Here is a 19,847-nt window from a genome sequence, read left to right as displayed (position 1 = left end):
TCGTCATAAGAAATATAGTATTGTCGGTTGTCGAATCGTCTATGTAATTTTTTCTAGAAAAAATTGGCAAATTGGGCAAATCGCAAGTTTGATATTAGGGAGTTGGGACACTTCAAGTTTAAATTAGCAAATTGGGCAAATCGCCTTTTCCAGAATTGTGATTTGTCGACAGAGGGCACGCGTGGTTCTTGATATTACGACCGTGCCACCTCTGTTTTTTTTATTTAAAAAATAAAAAAAAACCTAATAAAAGTAAAAAAAAAATTAAAATTAGAAAAACAAAAACATCCCATCAAAATATACCAGAACCACCTCTAAACAGCTGCAATTGAAAACCAAACATAAGAAGATTCTCACATAAGAACCACCCTCGACTGAACCCAGATCGGCATGGTATCCCCGTCCAGCGTAACGCCCTCGAGGAGGGTGACTCGTAGTCAATCCGCCAATGATAGAGAAGCAATTCCCAAGAAAATTTCCCGTGCAGGCAAAACTAGAACTCGTTATGAAGGTATCTCCTTTCGCTAAGCTTCGCTGTGAAATTCTTTGGGAAAAGTTTTTTAAAATAAAGCGTTGGGTAAATGTGTGGATTTGGTCATTGTATTTCAGTAGTGACCACGGAGTCAGAAGTAGACGAACCTGCATCAACCGACCAAGAAGAAGCTGCATCCACTGAACAAGACGGAGCTGCATCCACCGAGCCGGAATTTATTGTCACCACGCCGACTTTCCCGGAAAGACTGTTCGGACGTAATTGCTATCCTGCCAAACCTCGACTGAACATCTATTCAAAGGCGAGTATCATTTGATCGTTAGTGAAGTTGCTAAGAGGCTCCCCTGAAACGAATTGTCTGCTAGGAAGTCAGTTTGGAGCTCTGTTCCACTTACCTATAGCGCGCTGCTCTAACTCTGCGAAACTTGTACATTCTCTCCTCAGCTGGTTACGATGCGCCTATATGAGCTCTGGTTCTTGTTTGCAGACAAGCCACTACGCTTTTCTCTGCGTAAGTTCGGAGACATCACGGGGCTGAAATGCGAGCCTGAAAGGGAAAAAGTTGAAAACGGGTCAGAATCTATCGATGCCACACCTGGACGTATGTGGAAAGAGTTGTTTGAAACTGAAGATGAAGACGTGACTGTACCAGATGTTCTTCGTATGCTTGGACAGCCTAGTCTTCCTGAGTGGAAGCGGTTGCCACTAGCTCTCATTGCGCTTGTAGATGGGCTCCTGGTTTGTGGTCACAAACTTCTTCGTGTAACGCCTGCTTACGTCGAGATGCTGGAAGACACCGGATCATTTCTTCAATATCCATGGGGAAGAGAGGCATTCGTCAGCACTCTGTCTAGATTGACACCACCTCAACCTTCTGATCCTTCTAAAATGGATAAATCCCTTTCGGTCATGCGCCTTCGTTTGAAACAGCAGTCAACAGCGTGTTATGGGTTCCCTCTGGCGCTGCAACTTTTTGCTTTAAAAGCTATCCCTTCATTGCTTGAGAAAATTCCCGAACCTAATAAAACCACTTCTTTCTTGCAAGAACCAGAAGGATGCGACTCAACAAATGCACTTCTGAATTTTGAAGACATACTTCTGGTGGAAACCCAAAGAGAGGTACAATGCTGTTGTCTATCTTATTTGCAAAACAGAAGTTAAGACGCTCAAACTTTGTGTACTTATGAATGTTTGTGTTCTTTGTTTGAGGTTATTGTTACGTATTCAATCCCAGATGAAGGTGGGGATCCAAAGTGGAAGAAAGAAGTAATCGATCCCCGAATAAATAACTTAGTTCTTCGAATGCGGGAAGGGCACGAGTTCAAAGCAACAGACTTTAGAGGAGGTGATTCATCCCTTCCACCTCTGAAGGCAGCCGAAAAGGCTGAAGGTGCTGGTGTAAAAAAAGTGTCAAAAGCCGTCTAGGCGGTTTGGAAAAGCATGTGATGAACCTGGAGGTTCGAGTCAGGCGCCGGAGCGTCCTATTCGACCTCGTCGTGGGATATGTAAACAGGCTGAACCAGGAAACTTATCAGATAAGGAGCAAGAGCTGAAAGAGTGGATACGAGTTGAACTGAAAACCCAGTTGGGTAAATTGCGGAACGAGATTTTTGACTGGTTGCATCATGATAGGGGAGGGTCGTCCACTGTTCCGCAAAACACAGCAGCCGGTAAAACAAACAGAGACAACGGTCACGCTGACCCAACCGGCATGGAAGTTCCAAAGAAACGACGTCCGTTCAGTGGTGATGGTAATGATGAAGCTGAAATATTTGGGTCTGATAGTAAGAAACACAAGAAGAACAACGGCGATGGATTTAGCGACGATGAGACGATGAGAATGCATGATAATCATTGTGATGGTCGTACGCCAAATGCTCGCTTCTGGGAAAAGGTAATCAAACTGCTCCTACAATTTTTAATGATAAACAATGCCTGAAGTCCGGTCTAACTTTTTTGAGGAAAATTCAACGTGTAGGTAGATTCAATGGCGGGCGAAGGCCCCTCTTTCTCGAAGTCGGCAAACATTCCAGAAGTCGATGTTTCAACGCCTATTGGACCAGAAACTGTATCAAAGCCAACAAAACCAACTCTCCCGGAACCGTTGGAGGTAAATAGATTATAACAATGAATTTATAGGCTCTAGATATATTATGTTTGCTGTTCAGCTTGGTTTGGCCAGGTATTCAGCGTAGATTATCAGTTGTTCGTTTTAGTTAGTGAGGTGTACAGGAATACTGATTTGTTTGGTCAGGTATTCAGGTTATTTAGTTAAGGTATTCAAGTTAATTTATGAGGTGTACAGGAATACTGATTTGTTTGGTCTGGTATTCAGGTTAATTTAAGAGGTCTTTTGCTTAAGTAGTCAGGTATACAGATCTGTTTTATAGTTTTCAGGTGAGTTTCAGAGGTATTCATCTTAGTTAGTCAAGTGTTCAGCTAATTTTACCAGGTGTACAGATTATGTTGATTAGGTGTTCGGATTTTTTTATCAGGAGTTCAGTTTAGTTTGTCAGGTATACATCCAAGTTGTTAGGTGAACATATAAACTACATCTGAATCGAAGTATTTGAATGAGCTATATCTGAACGTTGTAAGGGCGAGGGGGGAGATACGTAGTCCAAATTGTCCAAACCCAAAATAGAACCATAAACCATTCCATGTCCAAATAGTTTTAGCCCATCTAATTTGGACTTAATAGGTTTCAGTCCAATTTCACAACTTTAAATTTTGGGCCAAATATGGTCAGACCATTTGGGTTTGTTCTTGGTTAACCCATGGTCATTACGCCCATTAATGGAATTATTCGTAGACCTAAAGTATTCGTAAACGGACAGTATTCGTATACCGTCAGTATTCGAATACCTTCAGTATTCGTAGACCTTAAGTATTCGAATACCTTAAGTGTACCGTCAGTATTAGTATACCGTCGGTATACGAATATTGTCCGTATTCGTAACCCTTCAGTATTCGTAGACCTTAAGTATTCGTATCCTAATTTTACCAATATTAAACATGCAATAAAAGACAGCAATAATAAACAGAAATCATAAACTATATTATAATATAATAAAGAGTTCGAAAAAAAAAGAGTTCAAAATAATTACAAAAAACACTAAAATTCAAAATATTTAATAATATTAAAAGAGGAGGAGGTTCCTAGTCGGAGTCGGAGGTGCTGAAGTCGGTGCCGGAGCTGGCTGGGTAGTTGTCCATCCTGAACTGCCCATAACCCAATGTGTCGTCGGTCCTGTCGGACGCGTCGTCATCCACGTCCGTCTCCATCTGCATCCAGTCCCAATATTCACCTTCTTCATCGTCCTTAAACCCCGACGCTCCTTCGCCGTCATATCTGTAACCGTCATCCTCCGGGTCACCTTTTTCCTCCGCCTTGCGAGCACGTTTGCTACTGCGGGGGTTGGGGCTTGTGCGGCGGCGTTTGCGAGGGGTGGATGGAGGTGTTTCCTTTAACCCCTCCTCGACTTCCTCCGCCTCCTCGAACAGGGCCTCGAGTGTGGCGAACTCATCAGTTTCCAGACCCTCGCAGATCTCTTCCTTCAATCCGGCCTTGGCCAACTCGATCAACTGCTGCTCGATGCGTTCACCGACTATAGGCAAACTGTAAAAGAATCGCTTGTATTTTGCGACGGTCATTTTGCCTTGGCTGATATCATAAACCATTTTTGGAATAAAAGAGGTTTGCAGAGAAAGAGGTTTGCAGAGAATATGTTTAGAAAGATCAAAAAGATATTAAATGACAACTTAGTATATATATTAGGAAAATAATTAATTAATTTTTTGGTAACAGACGCGGCGTTCCATTACTACTCCTCGGTTTAAACCATGCGAATTAAATCGTTGCGACTCCTCCGTAGAATTAAATCTCCGACTGATTTGACCATACGAAATAAAGTAGGAAACTTTATTGTCGCAGACAGAGTTTACTTAAATTTATTTCCGTGTTAAAACCATAAGTGTACGCGTGTTCGTACACCAACGAAGAGAGAGATGAGAATACCTTAAGTTCATACATAAATTAGTACAAATATGTATAAAGAAGATGTCTTCTCCGTGTCATAAGGTAGCCCTAATTTCAAACTAAATTATGAAGCTTACGTAACCGAGGGGGTATAATGATGACTTCGTACACCTTAACCGAGGGTGTATAATGATGACTTTTGTACACATTATGAAACTAAATTGATTCAAATGGGTTTGCTTTTTAATTGGATATGGATAGGCCCATTATGAGATAAACAGTTAAAATTTGATAGAAGAGTACAAATTAACCTTAACATAAACAGTGCCAATTTGATAGAAGCGTACGAAAACTACATAATAGATCCGAGAAATGCTAAGATCAGCGATCCACCATAATTAATTGCTTAAGCTCTTTGATCTCCTCACGCATTTGCGCAAGTTCAAATTGCAGCTCACGGCGGAGCGACACCTCCTCAGCATACTGACTTCTCAAGCAGTCCAGCTCTTCCTCGAGGGCGGTAAGGCAGTCATGACGGATGTGCAAACCATCGTTCTACAAGAAAATATATTAGATTTGTTAGCTAAAAACCATTTCCGTTAACAATGGAGGCAAATTTAAGTACTGTGAACTCCAATATTACCTTAAAATCTTTGCATACGTAATAGTTTCTTCCTCTGTCGTCAGCTTCCACGGTGATAGCTCCACCGCAGATACACTTCGTTGGAATTTTGTAATTGGCATAGACACAATTGCTCACCCAGTCAAACTCCCTTTTGTGGTGCTTCATCTCTTTATAGTAAGGATCCGTCATTTTGTGGTACTGGTGAGTGTGGTGAAGAGAGATTGTTGAGTGTTGTGAAGAGAGATTGTTGGGTGTTCTGAATTATACTTATATAGTGTAAGATTGTAATGGCTATATTTTACTTCAAAAGCATTTCTAACGGTAATATTGAGAGGGATATATTCACCATTTTTTATTTCAAACGTGTTTATTGGTTCATAGAATTTTAGTAGAATCATAAAAAAATGACACATTACAAAAAACAACATCAAGAGTTCATTACTCATCCGATTTATTACATTACAAAATAAATAGTTACTTGAATATGATCACCAACCCAAGTAAAACTAATATAATAACCATTCCACCAACAAAGTATTCGAAGCCATTGGTTAACCTTGTTCTCTTTTCAGCTAACTCAGACACTACCTTCTCTAGCCTAACCAGCTTCTGCTCAGTCTCATTCTGGAGTTCCTTAAACTTGTTAAGTTGTGGGTCATAGTCATTCAAAAAGGTTAGATTATCTACCTTTTCAGACAATTGAAGTGTGTGCGTATCCCTGGCTCTCATCTCCTCCATAACCGCCTCATCCCACCATTTATGAACATGACAGTCTCCATCATTAACATTATCACACGTGTAGTATCTTCTACCTGGATCATTTACAGTGCGAGATGTTGCTAGCTTAGGCCGACCACCACAGTAGCATGTCTGCGGGAATCCAAATTCGACCTCGGGTTGCGGAGGGTACTAAACCGTCGCAGCAGAATTGTAAGTTAGCTCAGCTTGGTCCCGACGAATAAGATCTTCAACCTCACGGTCTTCTGTGTCGCTGGAGTCATTCCCACCATAGTCCTCTGATTCCGAAGGCTGGCTATAGCTATAATCAAGTCCCATCTTTAGTATAAAAATGAGAGTAAAGAGAGAATCACAAAAAAATCTGAAATATAGACGACACAAGCACTCATACTTAAATAGATTGAGATTGTAACGGCTATAATATTATTGGACCACAATACAACGGCTACATTGTATTTAAATGTCTTTCTAACGGCTACATTGGCTACACAGATATCGTACACCTCAAGTTATAAACAAGTTACATCAAATCATAAACATGAACACCATATTATGGAATGACAATAAAACCATACATATCTAATAAATTCAAGAAGAAGCACTGCGTAATCCATATCTCATCAGTTCGCAAAATAGCATTATACATGTGTTATTAGGAAACACCTAAACACTTAAATTTCCAAAAAAACAAGAACTCCCTTGTCAACAATACATAAAATCTCCTCCATCCATAACCCATCATTGTAGCGGTTCTTTACAAGACTTTTTGTTGTGACCGGAGATATGACATCGACTACATGTGTTTAGTTTCTTCTTCTTCGGCCCCTCCTGAAAAAAACATAACAGCCTTTATTCAGAAAATATCCATGACTACAGTCAGATGAGATTAGGTCGTACCGATATTTCTCCTGCATAACGTTTACGCTTGGTCGGTGAACGTCCTGGTGGTCTCTTCGTCTTTGGTGGTAACATGATAAGGTCACTAACCTCCGAAGGTATGAAAAGATCTTGCGGATCTGGAACCGGGAGTGTAACACCCTTTGTTGTTTCATTCCATGTCTTTTTTAGATAGGCGTCTGCAACGAACTCTGAGTGCTGCAAGTCCCGAAACATAGCCGCAGCAATGGCATGTCGACATGGTATTCCAACTTTCTGGAATTCAAGACATGTGCAAGACCTGGTTTCCAAATTAACAGAACTCCCGAAGCCGGTTGTTTTTAGAGTTACCTCAAATTCAAAAGCAGACAGAGGCATCACAGCGTACGCTCTTGCGTCTTCTAAATTGTTCTCCATCAACTCGTCAACAGCCGGGGGGATCTCACCACTCATTTTCGATATCTTTCGCTGTCTACTCACAAACCAACGACTAATCATGCGTCTGATGAACTCAAATAGCACCATTATCGGGGAATCGCGCGCCGGAACTAGTGCTTTGTTGAGAGACTCAGCTATATTCGAGCTCATTAGATTGTACCGCTCGCCCTCAAAGTGTGACCTTGTCCAATGCCTAGGATCGATCTTCTCAAGATAATCCCAATAGCGCTTATCTGTAAGTTTGATCTCCGCGTAAAGTCTCTTAAAGTGAGATATCTTGAATACCTCGGCTGCCCTGCCAACCATTTGCTTCTGATTCCTTTTCTTGAATTTTGCGTCGACGTTTCTCTGTAGGTGTACGAGGCAGCACCCATGGTGTGAAAGAGGATACCACTTATCTTTAGCAACACATATTTGATTTGCTCTATCAGACACGATAGATAAATCGGAGCCATCTTCTACGATCTCTTTCAGCTTCTCAAAAAACCAACTCCAAGACTCATTTGTTTCATTGTCTACAACAGCAAACGCTACAGGGAATACCTGATAATTGGCATCTTGCCCACTTGCAGTTAGTAAACACCCTTTGTACTTCCCAAACATATGAGTACCATCCACCACAATAACCTTCCGTAGATGCTTCCACCCGTCAATGCAAGCTTTCAGCGCCATGAACGCGTACTTAAACCTTGTCTGACCCTTATCATCTTTTTCAGTTTTGATATGAGTAATGGACCCAGGATTTGCATACTTTACAACATAAAAATATTTCGGCAAAAGCTTGTAAGAGCTCTCTTCTGTTCCTTGTGCAGCCACAGTGGCTAACTCTTTTGCTTTCCAACATTTCCAATATGTGGCCGTAAACAAGAACTCAGTCCGGAGCATCTCGGGTAATTCAGATGCGCGCGGTCCAGCTTGGAGCCTTTCATACTTCGATCTCATTAGTGCAGCTATTACTTTCGACGTCGCATGTTTCTTATATTGCGCTTTAGCATCAGATGTGCAGACATGCTTCAGTTGCGCCTTCCTCACCTGATATGCCGAAGATTCCCCCAATTGCTTAGCCATAACATAAAATTTGCAGTTTTTATCAATGCATTTCGCTGCGACGTAGTTAAACGCATGTTTGTGGAACTTGAACCTGAACACCTGCTTTAAGGCATAAATGTGCAAACTGATCTTGAATTCTTGCTTGCTATTGAATAGTTTCCCAGTGTACATATCAGCATCTGCTAGAGTGAAGTCAATTTCATCGACGGTATAGTCGTTAACAGCTTCGTTGTTAGACGAAGCTTCTACATCCTCAAATCCATATAGCTCAACGGCTCTAACGGATTTCATGAGTGATTCGTCATCAGCCTTATCCTTTTCACGACGTCTTCTTGCGTCTTCCTCACGGCTTCGAGACTGAGGTACCGGTTCGATAAAGTCGTCATCCTTGTCTTCTCCTACCATAGTTTCATGTGTCTGACCACCCGAAACACACTGAGGTACCGGTTCGACAAAGTCGTCATCCTCGTCTTCTCCATCCGGAGTTTCATGTGTCTGACCAACCGAAACACACATAGGTACCGGTTCGACAAAGTCGTCATCCTCGTCTTCTCCATCAGATGTATCATGTGTCGGTCTAGACGAAACACATTGAGGGACCTGTCCAACGAAATCATCACTGTCGTCAACTTCCCGAGTATGCATGTTGAACGGTTTTGGAGGAGTCTGGATAACCAACATTTGGGAGTTGTTGTCCAAAATTGGGTCCTCTTCTTGATTTGGATCTGAATGATTCTCAGTGTCGGCCACTTGATCACTTGACTTGACACCTACATTGTTACTTGCTTCTTCAATATTCTCCATCGAAATCCTAGATGAGCCTATGTAATCTCTACCCTCATCTACGTAATCTTTAAAAGTTGATGGTGGGTTTGCGGTACGCTGTTTGTTTGTAGATGAACCACTGCCTTTGTTTGAAGAAGGATTAGTTCGTCCACTCCTCGTTTTAGTCACCACCTCTCCGCGTACACCTCCATATGTTACGTTCGTTCGACAACCACCACCTACCCCTCCATCCTCATCCTTGTCATCGTCTCATTCACAATTTCGTCCAACAAAATCATGCCATAAATTGCAATCATAATCCTCATCATCGTCATCTTCGCCTTCCCCTAACACAGCATCTTCAGTCGTGTCCACTTTATTCTGAACTTCACATGTAGTTCCATCCACTTCATGCATCCCAAAACCATTTGAGGCATAAACTGCTTCAATTTCCGCAACTCCCATCAGAATTATTTCATCTTCGGTCAAATCAGTCTCACCGTCATTAACTTCATTCCGGGTGTGCACATCAGCAGACGTACTCCCAACTTGCATTTTGTTGCTGCTGGCAACTTCTTTGGACTTCAAAAGATTCTCCATTGGCCTCAGAAAATGGATTTTCCCATCTACTTCCTCTTTGAATGTGACAAATACGTTGATGTACTTGTCCATCTTACGTGCCGAAGTGAACAAGTCGAAATCCTTGTCGTTTGAAATTTGAACAGGAGCTTCTCTTTCACCAACAGCACAAGATCCGTGTTCACCAAGCCAGTATGACATCTCAACGGCAACAAACATTCCAACTAGAATGTATGCCTCAATAATGGCCTGCTTCAAGTCTTCAACAGAAGTTATCAACTTCGCATAGACAGCCATCCCCATACGGTCGCTATCAAGTTTAAAATCCCAGTCACTAGTGTCGTACATAATCCACCGTCCAGAGATTACAACGATGTATGAATCGTGAACACCTACGAAAAATAGAACATAAATTCATTTAAAAATTCAATGTGCTAATCAGAAGCAATAAATATAGTTTCGTACAAAAAAACACCTGAATTCCGAACACCCTCAAATCTGTAATAAATGATTTCAGCCATAACTATAATGTCATAAATGCAATGGTGTACGGCTTATATATGATTTACCTTCGATGCTAGATACAGAACACCCACCATCCGCCATACCCTTTCCTCCCTCACCATATCGGATGCAGCTCATGCCTCTGTGTGTAAAATTCGCAGCCTCAAGTTCCCGAGTTCGTTAGCCTTTTTTACTCATCAACAAGGAGACAGGCAAAGAGATAGGGTTCGTACGTTTTTGTATTAAATAATTAATATTTGCCATGTTTTTAATTAATAAATTAAAGTAAAACACATGTTTTCCAAAGTCACCACTCATTAATGGCCATTCGTCCACCTTGGAGCCGTTGTTTCCCGCGAGAAATCATCACATATAAAGCCTTCAAGTTTTGGAGTCAAATAGCCCAAAAACGAAGCCCAATACCATGTTTCCTTCTGAAATTAAAATAATATAATATTCAATTCGTCTCTTACACGCACATCCAGCGCGCGTGTGTCGGTATTCCTGAGGCAAGTTTTTCTGGACAAAAACACAGCCTGGTCCCACGAATTTCAGCTCAAGATTGTTGGGCAAAAAGGTTAAAACTGTCCACTTTTTCTTCTCTCTCCTACTAGGTTGTTGAGGTTGCCCAACAACCTAATTAAAACATGGGTTTGCCCAAATTTCTAATTCAAACTTAAAAGTTGTCCAATCTTCAAAATTTCCATTTTTTCTATATCATAATTGTAAAATCATAATAAATCAGTATTAAAAAAACTTAATGCAATGATGACAATGCTTCTTATACTCTTCGTAAATAAGCAAATCATAACTGCCGAATCCAAACCAAATTCGATCCGATAAAAATAAATCTGAACTGATCCGAACCCGACATGAATACCAAATGGATTTTGTTTTATGTTATTATGGTATTGTATGAATGTTGATGGTTGAAGGTGGCGGTTGAAGCTTAAAACTTTTAGATTTTGGTTTTGTTTTCATTGAATAATGTTGAAATTAGTTTTTGTTTTATTCTTTCATTTATTTAGTTTTTTTCTATCAATAACTATTTTACCTTCTTAGTTTTGAATCGATTTTATTTATGTTTTGGCTATTAAAATAGGTACAAATCATGTACTGTAAATCTGAAAAACCGATTTCACTTATATTTTGGTTACTACGTAGGTATTAATCAGGTATTTTTTAAACCGAAGAATCGATTGAAACCTGAACCCGAAAGTACAATGGGTTATACCGGTTCTTTGAAGATTTATTAACTCTGACCCGAACCTGATAGAATCCGAACCGGTTCCAAACCGAACTTTCATATAACCGAATGAAGCTGATTTTGATAAATCCAAAAAACCAAAATCCGAAAAGATAAAACCGAAATCCGATTGGGACTCCAAATGCTCATGCCTAATCATAACATTCAGATTGAATGGAGATGTAGGAGGGATGCAGTCTACTTGAAATGCAGCTTTCTTTAAGGAATTTTGCCAAAAAAGAACAACTGAACTTCTTTATTGTCCCTTTAGAACAAAACCAAATATTGTCATTTTTGGATTTTCACTATCCTTCTTTTTTATAAAAATTCAAATAAATATTTTTACAAGGAAAAAAAAAATAAAGAAAAATATAAAATATGATATTAACATTCATGTGCATTTAGGAAAAATATTTTTGTTTTGAAATTATTTCTGGAATACCAATTTCAAAAATAGGCTAAAAATGTAGTAAATGTTAAAAATGGATAGGAAATATTCTTTAAATCTTATTTATTTCCTTTTAGAAACTTGTTGCCAAAAATCAACAGATTTCTTTTTTTTCCAACATTTTTCACCTTTCTTTGTAAATATACTTGTGATTACTCGTAAACAACTTTGTGATGATCCAAGAAAAAAACATTAGATTCCTTGCATTGAAATAGGGGTTATTCAGTCCACAATCATTGATACAGTCATGTTCGAAGTCTTGAAAGACGTACCTTGTGTAATACATATAGAGTGTGATAAAGCTAATTTCAAAAGTCGACTTTTATAACTTCGTAAAGCGAAAAGAAATCAATATGGGAGACACGATAGAACTTTAGAGTTTCTATCTCCTCTTACTTTCTCTCCAAACGCTCGCTTCTTTGCTGGTCGCCGTTTGCTTCCGGCGAGTCGTGCCTTTTTTGACGCCGGAGGGCTCCTCCTAGTTACCCTTATCTCGTCTTCCTTTTGCCCTTCTCTCCCCATCTGGTTCCCCACCGATATGTGGTCGTCTCTGGAGGTTTGAGCTCTTGCTGGCGGAAGACCTAGGCTGATTCCGGTGCTGGTTTGGTCTCTGGTGACTCTGCGAGGTGGGTGTGTAGTGGCAGGTTGGAGGTTGTGGTCGGCTTTTTGGGTTGGGTTTCGCCGGACGTTCTTTTTTCCTTTAGATCTACGGCGGTTCCCTCTGTTTGACGGCGCGTGACTTCAGGAGGTGGCTCCTTCGCCTTGGATCTGCTCGTCTACCTGCTCTTCTCTCTTCCGTTTTCCCGGCGAATTGGTGCGGCGGCGCGTGTCTCTCTCTTTCACTTGGTGTCTTGTCGAAAGTGGTTTCTCGGTCTGCTTCTGCTCGAGAGGTTGCGGCGTGGTTTGTTCCACGTCGGCGTGTTCCTCGGATCTCTGGTTCTCGTCGTGTGGCGAGCCGGCGGTTCCTGGTTTAGCGCGCTCACCGTCGACCTGGTTTTGGACAACGAGTCGTCTATGGCTCTGGATCCGGCTTGGTTCAAGTGATTCCTCTTTGTCTTCCTCCTCTCGCGGCCTCTCTCTTGAAGCGCTTGTGGTGGTTCTCTGCTGTGAGTCTCCTCCAGTCCTCCTCCTTGCGGCTGTGCCTCATTGTCTCGTTCTTGCCCCGTTTGCCGGTCAGTCCTCTGGTTTTCAGAATCTGTCCATGGTGAGTCCTATCTTCTCCGCGTGGTCATTCGGTTTGGGTAGGTGCTCGTGTCTCCGTGTGTTGATCACATCATCCCTGCTCTGGAACCTTTCGCCATGGCGAAGCAGTTCCAGTGGATGTGCTCTTCCGGCTTCTTAGGTTGGTAGGTTTGGAGAGCTTCGTGTGGGTTGGCGGCTGTCTCTCAACCCTTTTTTGTGCAGTTCCCGTGGTTGTTTTGAGGTTTGTATATCTGCAGCCTGTTTGTTGGTGTTTGGAATAAGGCTCGGCTGGCTAGTAGGTGGGTTTAGGTCTCTAGTTAGTGGTTTGTGCGTGTTGGAACTGGATTAAAAGGTCATTAGCGAGCTGTTCTTGGATGTACCTATCATTAAGACTTGTTCATCGGGTTCGCCAAATTCTCCCGGGCTCAAGGTCTCGTAATTCACTGCGGTTCATCCTTTTGTGGCAAGCGACTTGTACCGACTCTGATGGGTCCTTCGTGTGGGCTCTTAGCTGGTTGTATCTTCCACTTCTTGGTTCGGTTTGAGTTGTTGTTTAGTTAGTATAGTTGCTTTTAAATTTTCTGCTTCTCGTTATCTCTGTATTCTGTCAAAAACTTAAAATTGGTAATGATAATCTTAACATTTTTACCAAAAAAAAAAAAAAAAAACTTCGTAAAGCTATTAAGAAGAACAACCAAAAACAGAAAAAAAAAAAACAAACGTTGGCTGAACATATCATAATTTGCCACTGCAAAATCAGAAATTGAATTTCAAGTGTAGTGAACATAGATTTTCTTTCACTGAATCATCACAAACCGAACAATCTCATTGCTTCCACATGAAGATCATTTATCCAAGAAAGTTCGAACAAGTTATAGCAGTTTCATTGACCTTCATACAGAGGAAAACTTGGTTTTGCCTCTAAAACTCAGTAATAACATGTAGTAAAAAAATATAGTAAAAGAAAAGCTCAGTACAAACATAGACGAGATCGGACTTAAGAAGGCCAGAGACGTGAGAAGAAATGAATCAATTGACGGACCAGTTTGATGAGTGGGTTCGGTGGAGAAACACAGAGAGATGAGGATTGAAGAGCTTGCATGGCAGATCAAGAGAGAGGATATGTTATATGTACGATGTTGTGAAATGCTGTGCGTTTGCAAAAGAGTTTTTGAATTCGTTTAGTTTTAATTAGTTTTAATTAGTTTTAATTTTAGAATAAAAATTAATTGTATAATTAGAGGGTTAGAATGAGTTTAACATTAATATTCATTCTAAGTGGACACGAACTTTTAAAATGATTCTAAGGGGACAATAAATGAGTTTTCTTAATTCTTTTTTGGCAAATTTCTCTTTTTTTGGTTCAACGATATCAATTATTTCATTCACCGATAAATTGGCACAAAGATTTTGACCACACTATTTTTACCACATATACAATAATGCATCTTATCAACACCCTAGAACACAAAGATTATGTTCCTATGTGGCTCATCATTAGAGTAACAAAAAAAAATGGTGATGCTTTAGTTAGTTAAGTTAGTGCATTACTTATAGTTAGGGTAAATATATATATACTACTATACAGTGTAACTTGGTTTTGATTTTAGAGATGTTAACGTCAAACAATACATTTTGGTTTAGTTAGTTTTTTAATGTTACTATTATTCATTCCATATATGTTTATATTTGATTTTTTCAAATTTTAAGGTATATAAAAATATAATTTCTACAATAATTTATAATTTCTTTTCTTTATATTTTAACATTCATTTTCATATATATTTTAATAATTATTTTAAAAATGCATGGGTATAAAAACTGTGTACGTAAAGTACTAAAGTGTGCACACGTACAAAAAATACTTGAAATTCATTTGTGGCCTGCACATTTCTTTATAAATTAGTCTTGACACATTTATAGGTTTGGAATACTTCCAGATTAATAAATCAATATATATATATGTGTGTGTGTATGTTATCTACAACTATTGTGGATGATTAGTTGGACTTTAGTTTTAGTACTTTTCCTGTATAATTTCTTTTCTATGATTTTTTTGACTTAGTTGTATTTGATGTAGCTGTAAGAATTAATTGAGAAGAAGAAAGGTGTTTATACATCAATTGTTTTTATTTATAGAATATAAGCTGTATGTTTTTGCGTTATAGCTTTGTTTTTTTTGTTATAGAATCTAAGATATAGATATGTGTTGTAGTTTTAGATTTTTTTACTATAAAAATTAAGTTGTAGGTTTTTGTAGTGTAGTTATATAAACTGAACTATGATTTTTTTTAAGAAATACTAATTATATAAATTTAATTAAATATTAGATTAAAAAGCCTCGGCAGATTCTCTTGCAAAAGAGGCAAGAAGTAGTGATGTTCTCTTCTAAATCTCTTCTATTCAGAAGCGGATCAAGAAAATAGTAATCAACGGAGAGAATAAGACCTATCGTCTCTTCGGAACGATTCAAACTCGATCACTACTTGATCTTCTATTATGGGCGTTGACAAAAAATATATTAAATATTAGGTTATGATTATTCAAAATCATAGCAAAATTGATAAAATTAAAAAATTTAAATATATTTTATTAATATATAATGAGTATCATATATATATATATAATTCATATATGACATATAAATCCATAAATGTGAAACTTAAATTTAAATTTATATGATATTCATAATCTTTACACAGTACAATTATAATATTCTAGGCGTCTTTATAAATAAGTATTTTAAATATATTATTATGTGTGTCAAGTGAAAGAAACATGTCTGTCAAATGAAAAAAAAATCATGTTCTGAAATAACTTGAAATAATGCTTTTGAAAAATTGCTTTTCAAAGCTATAGATTTTAGAAAAAAATTGAACTGGCTGTAGGGTTTGAACAATAAATTACAGCTTGATTGCTTTACTTTCAAAGCTGTGGAATAAATGAGACTATGCAATCATCTACAGGTTTTACCAATCATGTCTAATGCTTTAAAAAGAAGATTTCTATGTCCATTTCGTTAATTTTTCTGATTTAACCTTTAAAACTAAATAAAGCTTGATTGACAATTAGGTTATAAATATAAGTTAAAGCTAAAAAAATTTGTTACAACTCAACCAATCATCTCCATTGCAATACATTGACTTCGAATGGTAACTGTGGGTTTAGCGGTGCGGGACAAGCGGTTCAACTGCGGTGCAGTTTTTACAGTTATAAAAACGTATAGATATATGGTATATGTAAAGATTTTTATTGCTGTTAACTGCGGTGCATGGCGGTTTATAACATTCAAAGCCATTGAGTAGGTTGTCCAGCAATAAATTTCACTCCAAATCATACTACTTTAGCATGATAAATGAGTTTTTTTTGTACGCATGTGAGATATTAGACTATTATATAAATTTGACCAAGTTCGTATTATTTAGCAATTTTTCATTGTCCCTCCTTCTACCGAAGCTACGACAACTGTATGCCATTTGGCACAACTTTGTTCTAGTTGAAGATGGACGGAGTCCTTCGACAAAGCCATGTAAATGAATTTGGAACAACAGTTAAAGAAAGATGCAGTCGAGGAATACCATGTCGGCTTACGAAAAAAGGAGGACGTCGGTGAGTCGACAACAAATAAAAGAGAACTAGCAAAGATAAACAACATTCACAGACACATAGAAATCGGCACAAGAGATAGGATTTTCATAGATTTATTATGTTCTTTGAAAATCACTGTTTTTAAGCAATTTCAATACCTTTTTTCCTTGTAATCGATCGTTAATATTCCAATAATTATCTTTCAATTAACTCACCATAAAATTTGTGATTTCATCTCGAACATGCCAAATTCAAATTCAATAATTAACATCATCAGTGGAAACTATAAATAAGTGTTAAAGAAGATCTACGATGGTCAAAGAAGATAACACTCGAACCGGAGGCCAAGCCGCATCAGCTGCAGAGCCAGACTTGGCCGTGGTGATGACTATGATGCAAAATATGGTGGAGCACTTCGAGAGACAAGATGCATCAAAAAGCTACTAATGAACGGCTCAATTCCCTAGTTGCAGTCTATAGACAATCATTGCTTCAAAATAATGATCCCAAAACTGCAAGAAGAGATCTATTCTGAACCAATCAAAACTCGGCAGGATATCAACTCGCAGTGGATTGAATAGGTCAACCAACCAACCAACCAAGAAATCGATTTTATTTGGAATTCAATACAAAATATCTCATCCAAGGTTCATCGAGGAACAAGTTCAGTGCCAGAAATAGAGCATGTTCTCGCTGCAATACAGAAGACGCAGTTCACGACAAAGATAATCAAGATCCGACACTTGGACAAAATCAAGATCTCATATTTTTCATGCGAGACAGATTGTAGTGATCACATGACAACATATCCATGAGACAAGCACACTTTAACGCAACAGAGAAAAAATTCGGATATTGGCAACTCGTCGTGGAAAGTATGATAGGACCAGCGGCGACCTGGTTCTTAAGGCTTAAAGAAAACTTTATCAATAGTTTTCGCTAAACTATCCACTGATTCACTATACGACGTTCATATCTGAAGACAAGTCTTGAGATGAATAACATAAAACTTAAAAAAAGAAGAAATTCTAACTCATCAATTCACAAATCACAACTAAAAGTTTACCTTATTAAGATCTTACCCAACCCAAGAGATATCCATGAAAAGACCAACAAGCAAGATAGAAGGAGATTGAAAGAATGATTACCCTTGCTCTGTAGTTGAGCTTCAACCTGATGTTAATAAGTTAGGCTGGGTGCGGGTTGAACCAAAACCGGGCTAAAGGCTTGATTTTGTAAGAATATAAGATGAATAATGGAACAAAACGAAGTCAAATGGTAGGAAACAAAGATTGAGAGAAATATGAGGAGCTGATCGTAAATACAAACTCTTATGAGGTTCCAGCTTCAGAAGCCAAAACAATTCCGTATCCTTCTCTCCTTTTCTTTCTCTCGCCAAGTTTACCTCTTTCCATGGCGCTTCCTCACCATTTCGATCCTCACCTACAAGACTCCAAGTCTTTCAGGTAAGCAATCTCTTGTCTTGTTTTTTTTCTCCTTTTGAGGTAAGCAATCCTGATTTTTTAAAAAAAGCCCTAACAACAAAACCCTAATTTCGCCAGAGACTTTTGCGGGATCGACGGTCAGATTTCACCACCAGCATTAGGGTTCGAAAGCTCCACGAATCTCCATGAGCATCCTCCGTATATTCCTCCTTGTAATCTCACCTGCATCCCCTTCCCCCTTTCTTTAATTTAGGTTCTTAAGCTCTAAACTCTTCTGTCTCCTTGAATTGATTAGTCCACGTTCCCGGTTTTGCACCTGGACCGGCTTTGCAAACCGACGGTGCTGATGTTGGCGCTGGCTTCGAGTGGAACAGCATCTGTGGTCGAAAGAGTCTAAAGGAAATGGATTTCATGGAGAACAATTCTCAGTTATCTTCAGTTGATTTTTGGCAAGGCCGGTCTGTCTCAACCGGTTTGGGTCTCTCCCTTGACAATGCTAATGGCTCGGCTTTGTTGTCGCTCGTCGGAGACGATGTTGATCGGGAGTTACTGAGGCAGGATTCAGAAATCGATCGATTTATCAAGATTCAGGTGAGTTTTTTTGATACTCTTATGACAGTTTGATGTCTGATTAGGACACGTTCTTGTGTCTTTGTATGAAGTGGATCTTGTTTGATCAAGTTAGGTTGTCTGACTTGTCTCAATCTGCTCTTTGACCAGTTTGTTATTGGTTTAATAAAATACGATCTGTTTGAATAGGACACATGCTTGTGTCTTTGTATGAAATGGTTTCTCTGCATATATATGCTTTTAATCCATATATTGTATAGCTTCTTGGATATATGAGGAAGATTAATTGATTTGTTTTTTTTTACGTTTAACTTATTGAAGTCTCTGTATCTTCAACAGGGAGACCAATTACGGCAATCTATCCTCGAGAAGATCCAGACGAGTCAGCGTAAAACCGTGTCACTCATGGAGGAAAGAGTGATCCAGAAACTTCGGGGAAAAGACGAGGAACTCGAGATGATAAACCGAAAGAGCAAGGAACTCGAGGTGCGAATTGAACAGCTGACACTGGAAGCCGAGGCATGGCAACAACGTGCGAACTACAACGAGAACATGATCGCTGCTCTCAACTACAATCTCGAACGCGCTCACGGTTGGCCGAGAGAGAGCAATATGGAGGAAGGATGTGGAGACAGCGAATTGGATGACACAGCCTCTTGCTTCAATGGTAAGGCGACGATGATGATGTGCAGGTTTTGTGGAGTGAGAGAGGTGTGTATGTTGTTGTTGCCGTGTAAGCATATGTGTTTGTGTAAGGAGTGTGAGAGGAAGCTTAGCTCTTGTCCTTTGTGTCAATCTTCTAAGTTTCTAGGGATGGAAGTCTACATGTGAGATGATATTTGATCCAAGCTAAAAACTCTAATTAGCTAACGAACTCGTTTGTAACTTATCTTGCTTTCTTTTGTTTGTTAATATTAACTTCTGTTGTTTCGTTTTCTAGATTGGCATACCGATAAAAAAAAACCATACAAAAACTGTTTCTTACAAAATACAAGTCATACCAAAGTTTATAGCACTAAGTACCCATTTCCGAACCCCGATAGGAGTCTCCCAGAAAAATCCATATGACGCTTGGAACCAATGCAAGACAAGACCTGATCCCTCCCTATAATATAAGTTTTTCCAAACAACTTAAATTTCATAGTCTTTTTTCTTCTTACTTAGAACACCCGCAATGGTGAGCTTCGTCATGGAGTCCTTAGCCTTATTATACTAATATTTTTTAAAATTTTTTTGTTTGAATAGTTAAGGACCCTAATCCAAATGCCATGTCCGATGGTGTTCTCCAATTTGGAGTCTTTAGTAATAAAAAAAATAATTT

General features: G+C 39.0%; 3 protein-coding genes and 1 long non-coding RNA gene across 7 annotated transcripts in view; 1 reads left to right on the top strand and 3 right to left on the bottom strand.

The window, feature by feature from the left end:
* LOC103833097 overlaps positions 1-19,847 on the bottom strand; it is a 1,138,500-nt gene that overhangs the window by 984,781 nt on the left and 133,872 nt on the right. The gene's annotated exons all lie outside the window — the stretch shown is intronic.
* LOC117127388 lies at positions 6,712-9,003 on the bottom strand. The gene has a single exon (XM_033277545.1). It carries the CDS (start codon positions 9,001-9,003, stop codon positions 6,712-6,714), a length of 2,292 nt encoding a protein of 763 aa, XP_033133436.1.
* On the bottom strand, positions 11,117-17,507 carry LOC117127152. Its single transcript, XR_004449974.1, has 2 exons — positions 15,358-17,507; positions 11,117-15,317 (listed from the first exon to the last, which is right to left on the bottom strand). It is a non-coding gene; the product is annotated as an uncharacterized LOC117127152 (long non-coding RNA).
* On the top strand, positions 17,756-19,463 carry LOC103833104 (probable BOI-related E3 ubiquitin-protein ligase 3). Its single transcript, XM_009109195.3, has 4 exons — positions 17,756-17,977; positions 18,074-18,168; positions 18,252-18,547; positions 18,866-19,463. The coding sequence occupies exons 1-4, from the start codon at positions 17,925-17,927 to the stop codon at positions 19,355-19,357; spliced, it is 936 nt and encodes a 311-aa protein (XP_009107443.1). The 5' UTR covers positions 17,756-17,924; the 3' UTR covers positions 19,358-19,463.

Source organism: Brassica rapa, chromosome A08, assembly GCF_000309985.2.
Source record: "Brassica rapa cultivar Chiifu-401-42 chromosome A08, CAAS_Brap_v3.01, whole genome shotgun sequence".
Classification (NCBI taxonomy): Eukaryota; Viridiplantae; Streptophyta; class Magnoliopsida; order Brassicales; family Brassicaceae; genus Brassica; species Brassica rapa.
This window is presented reverse-complemented; position numbering and strand designations above follow the sequence as displayed.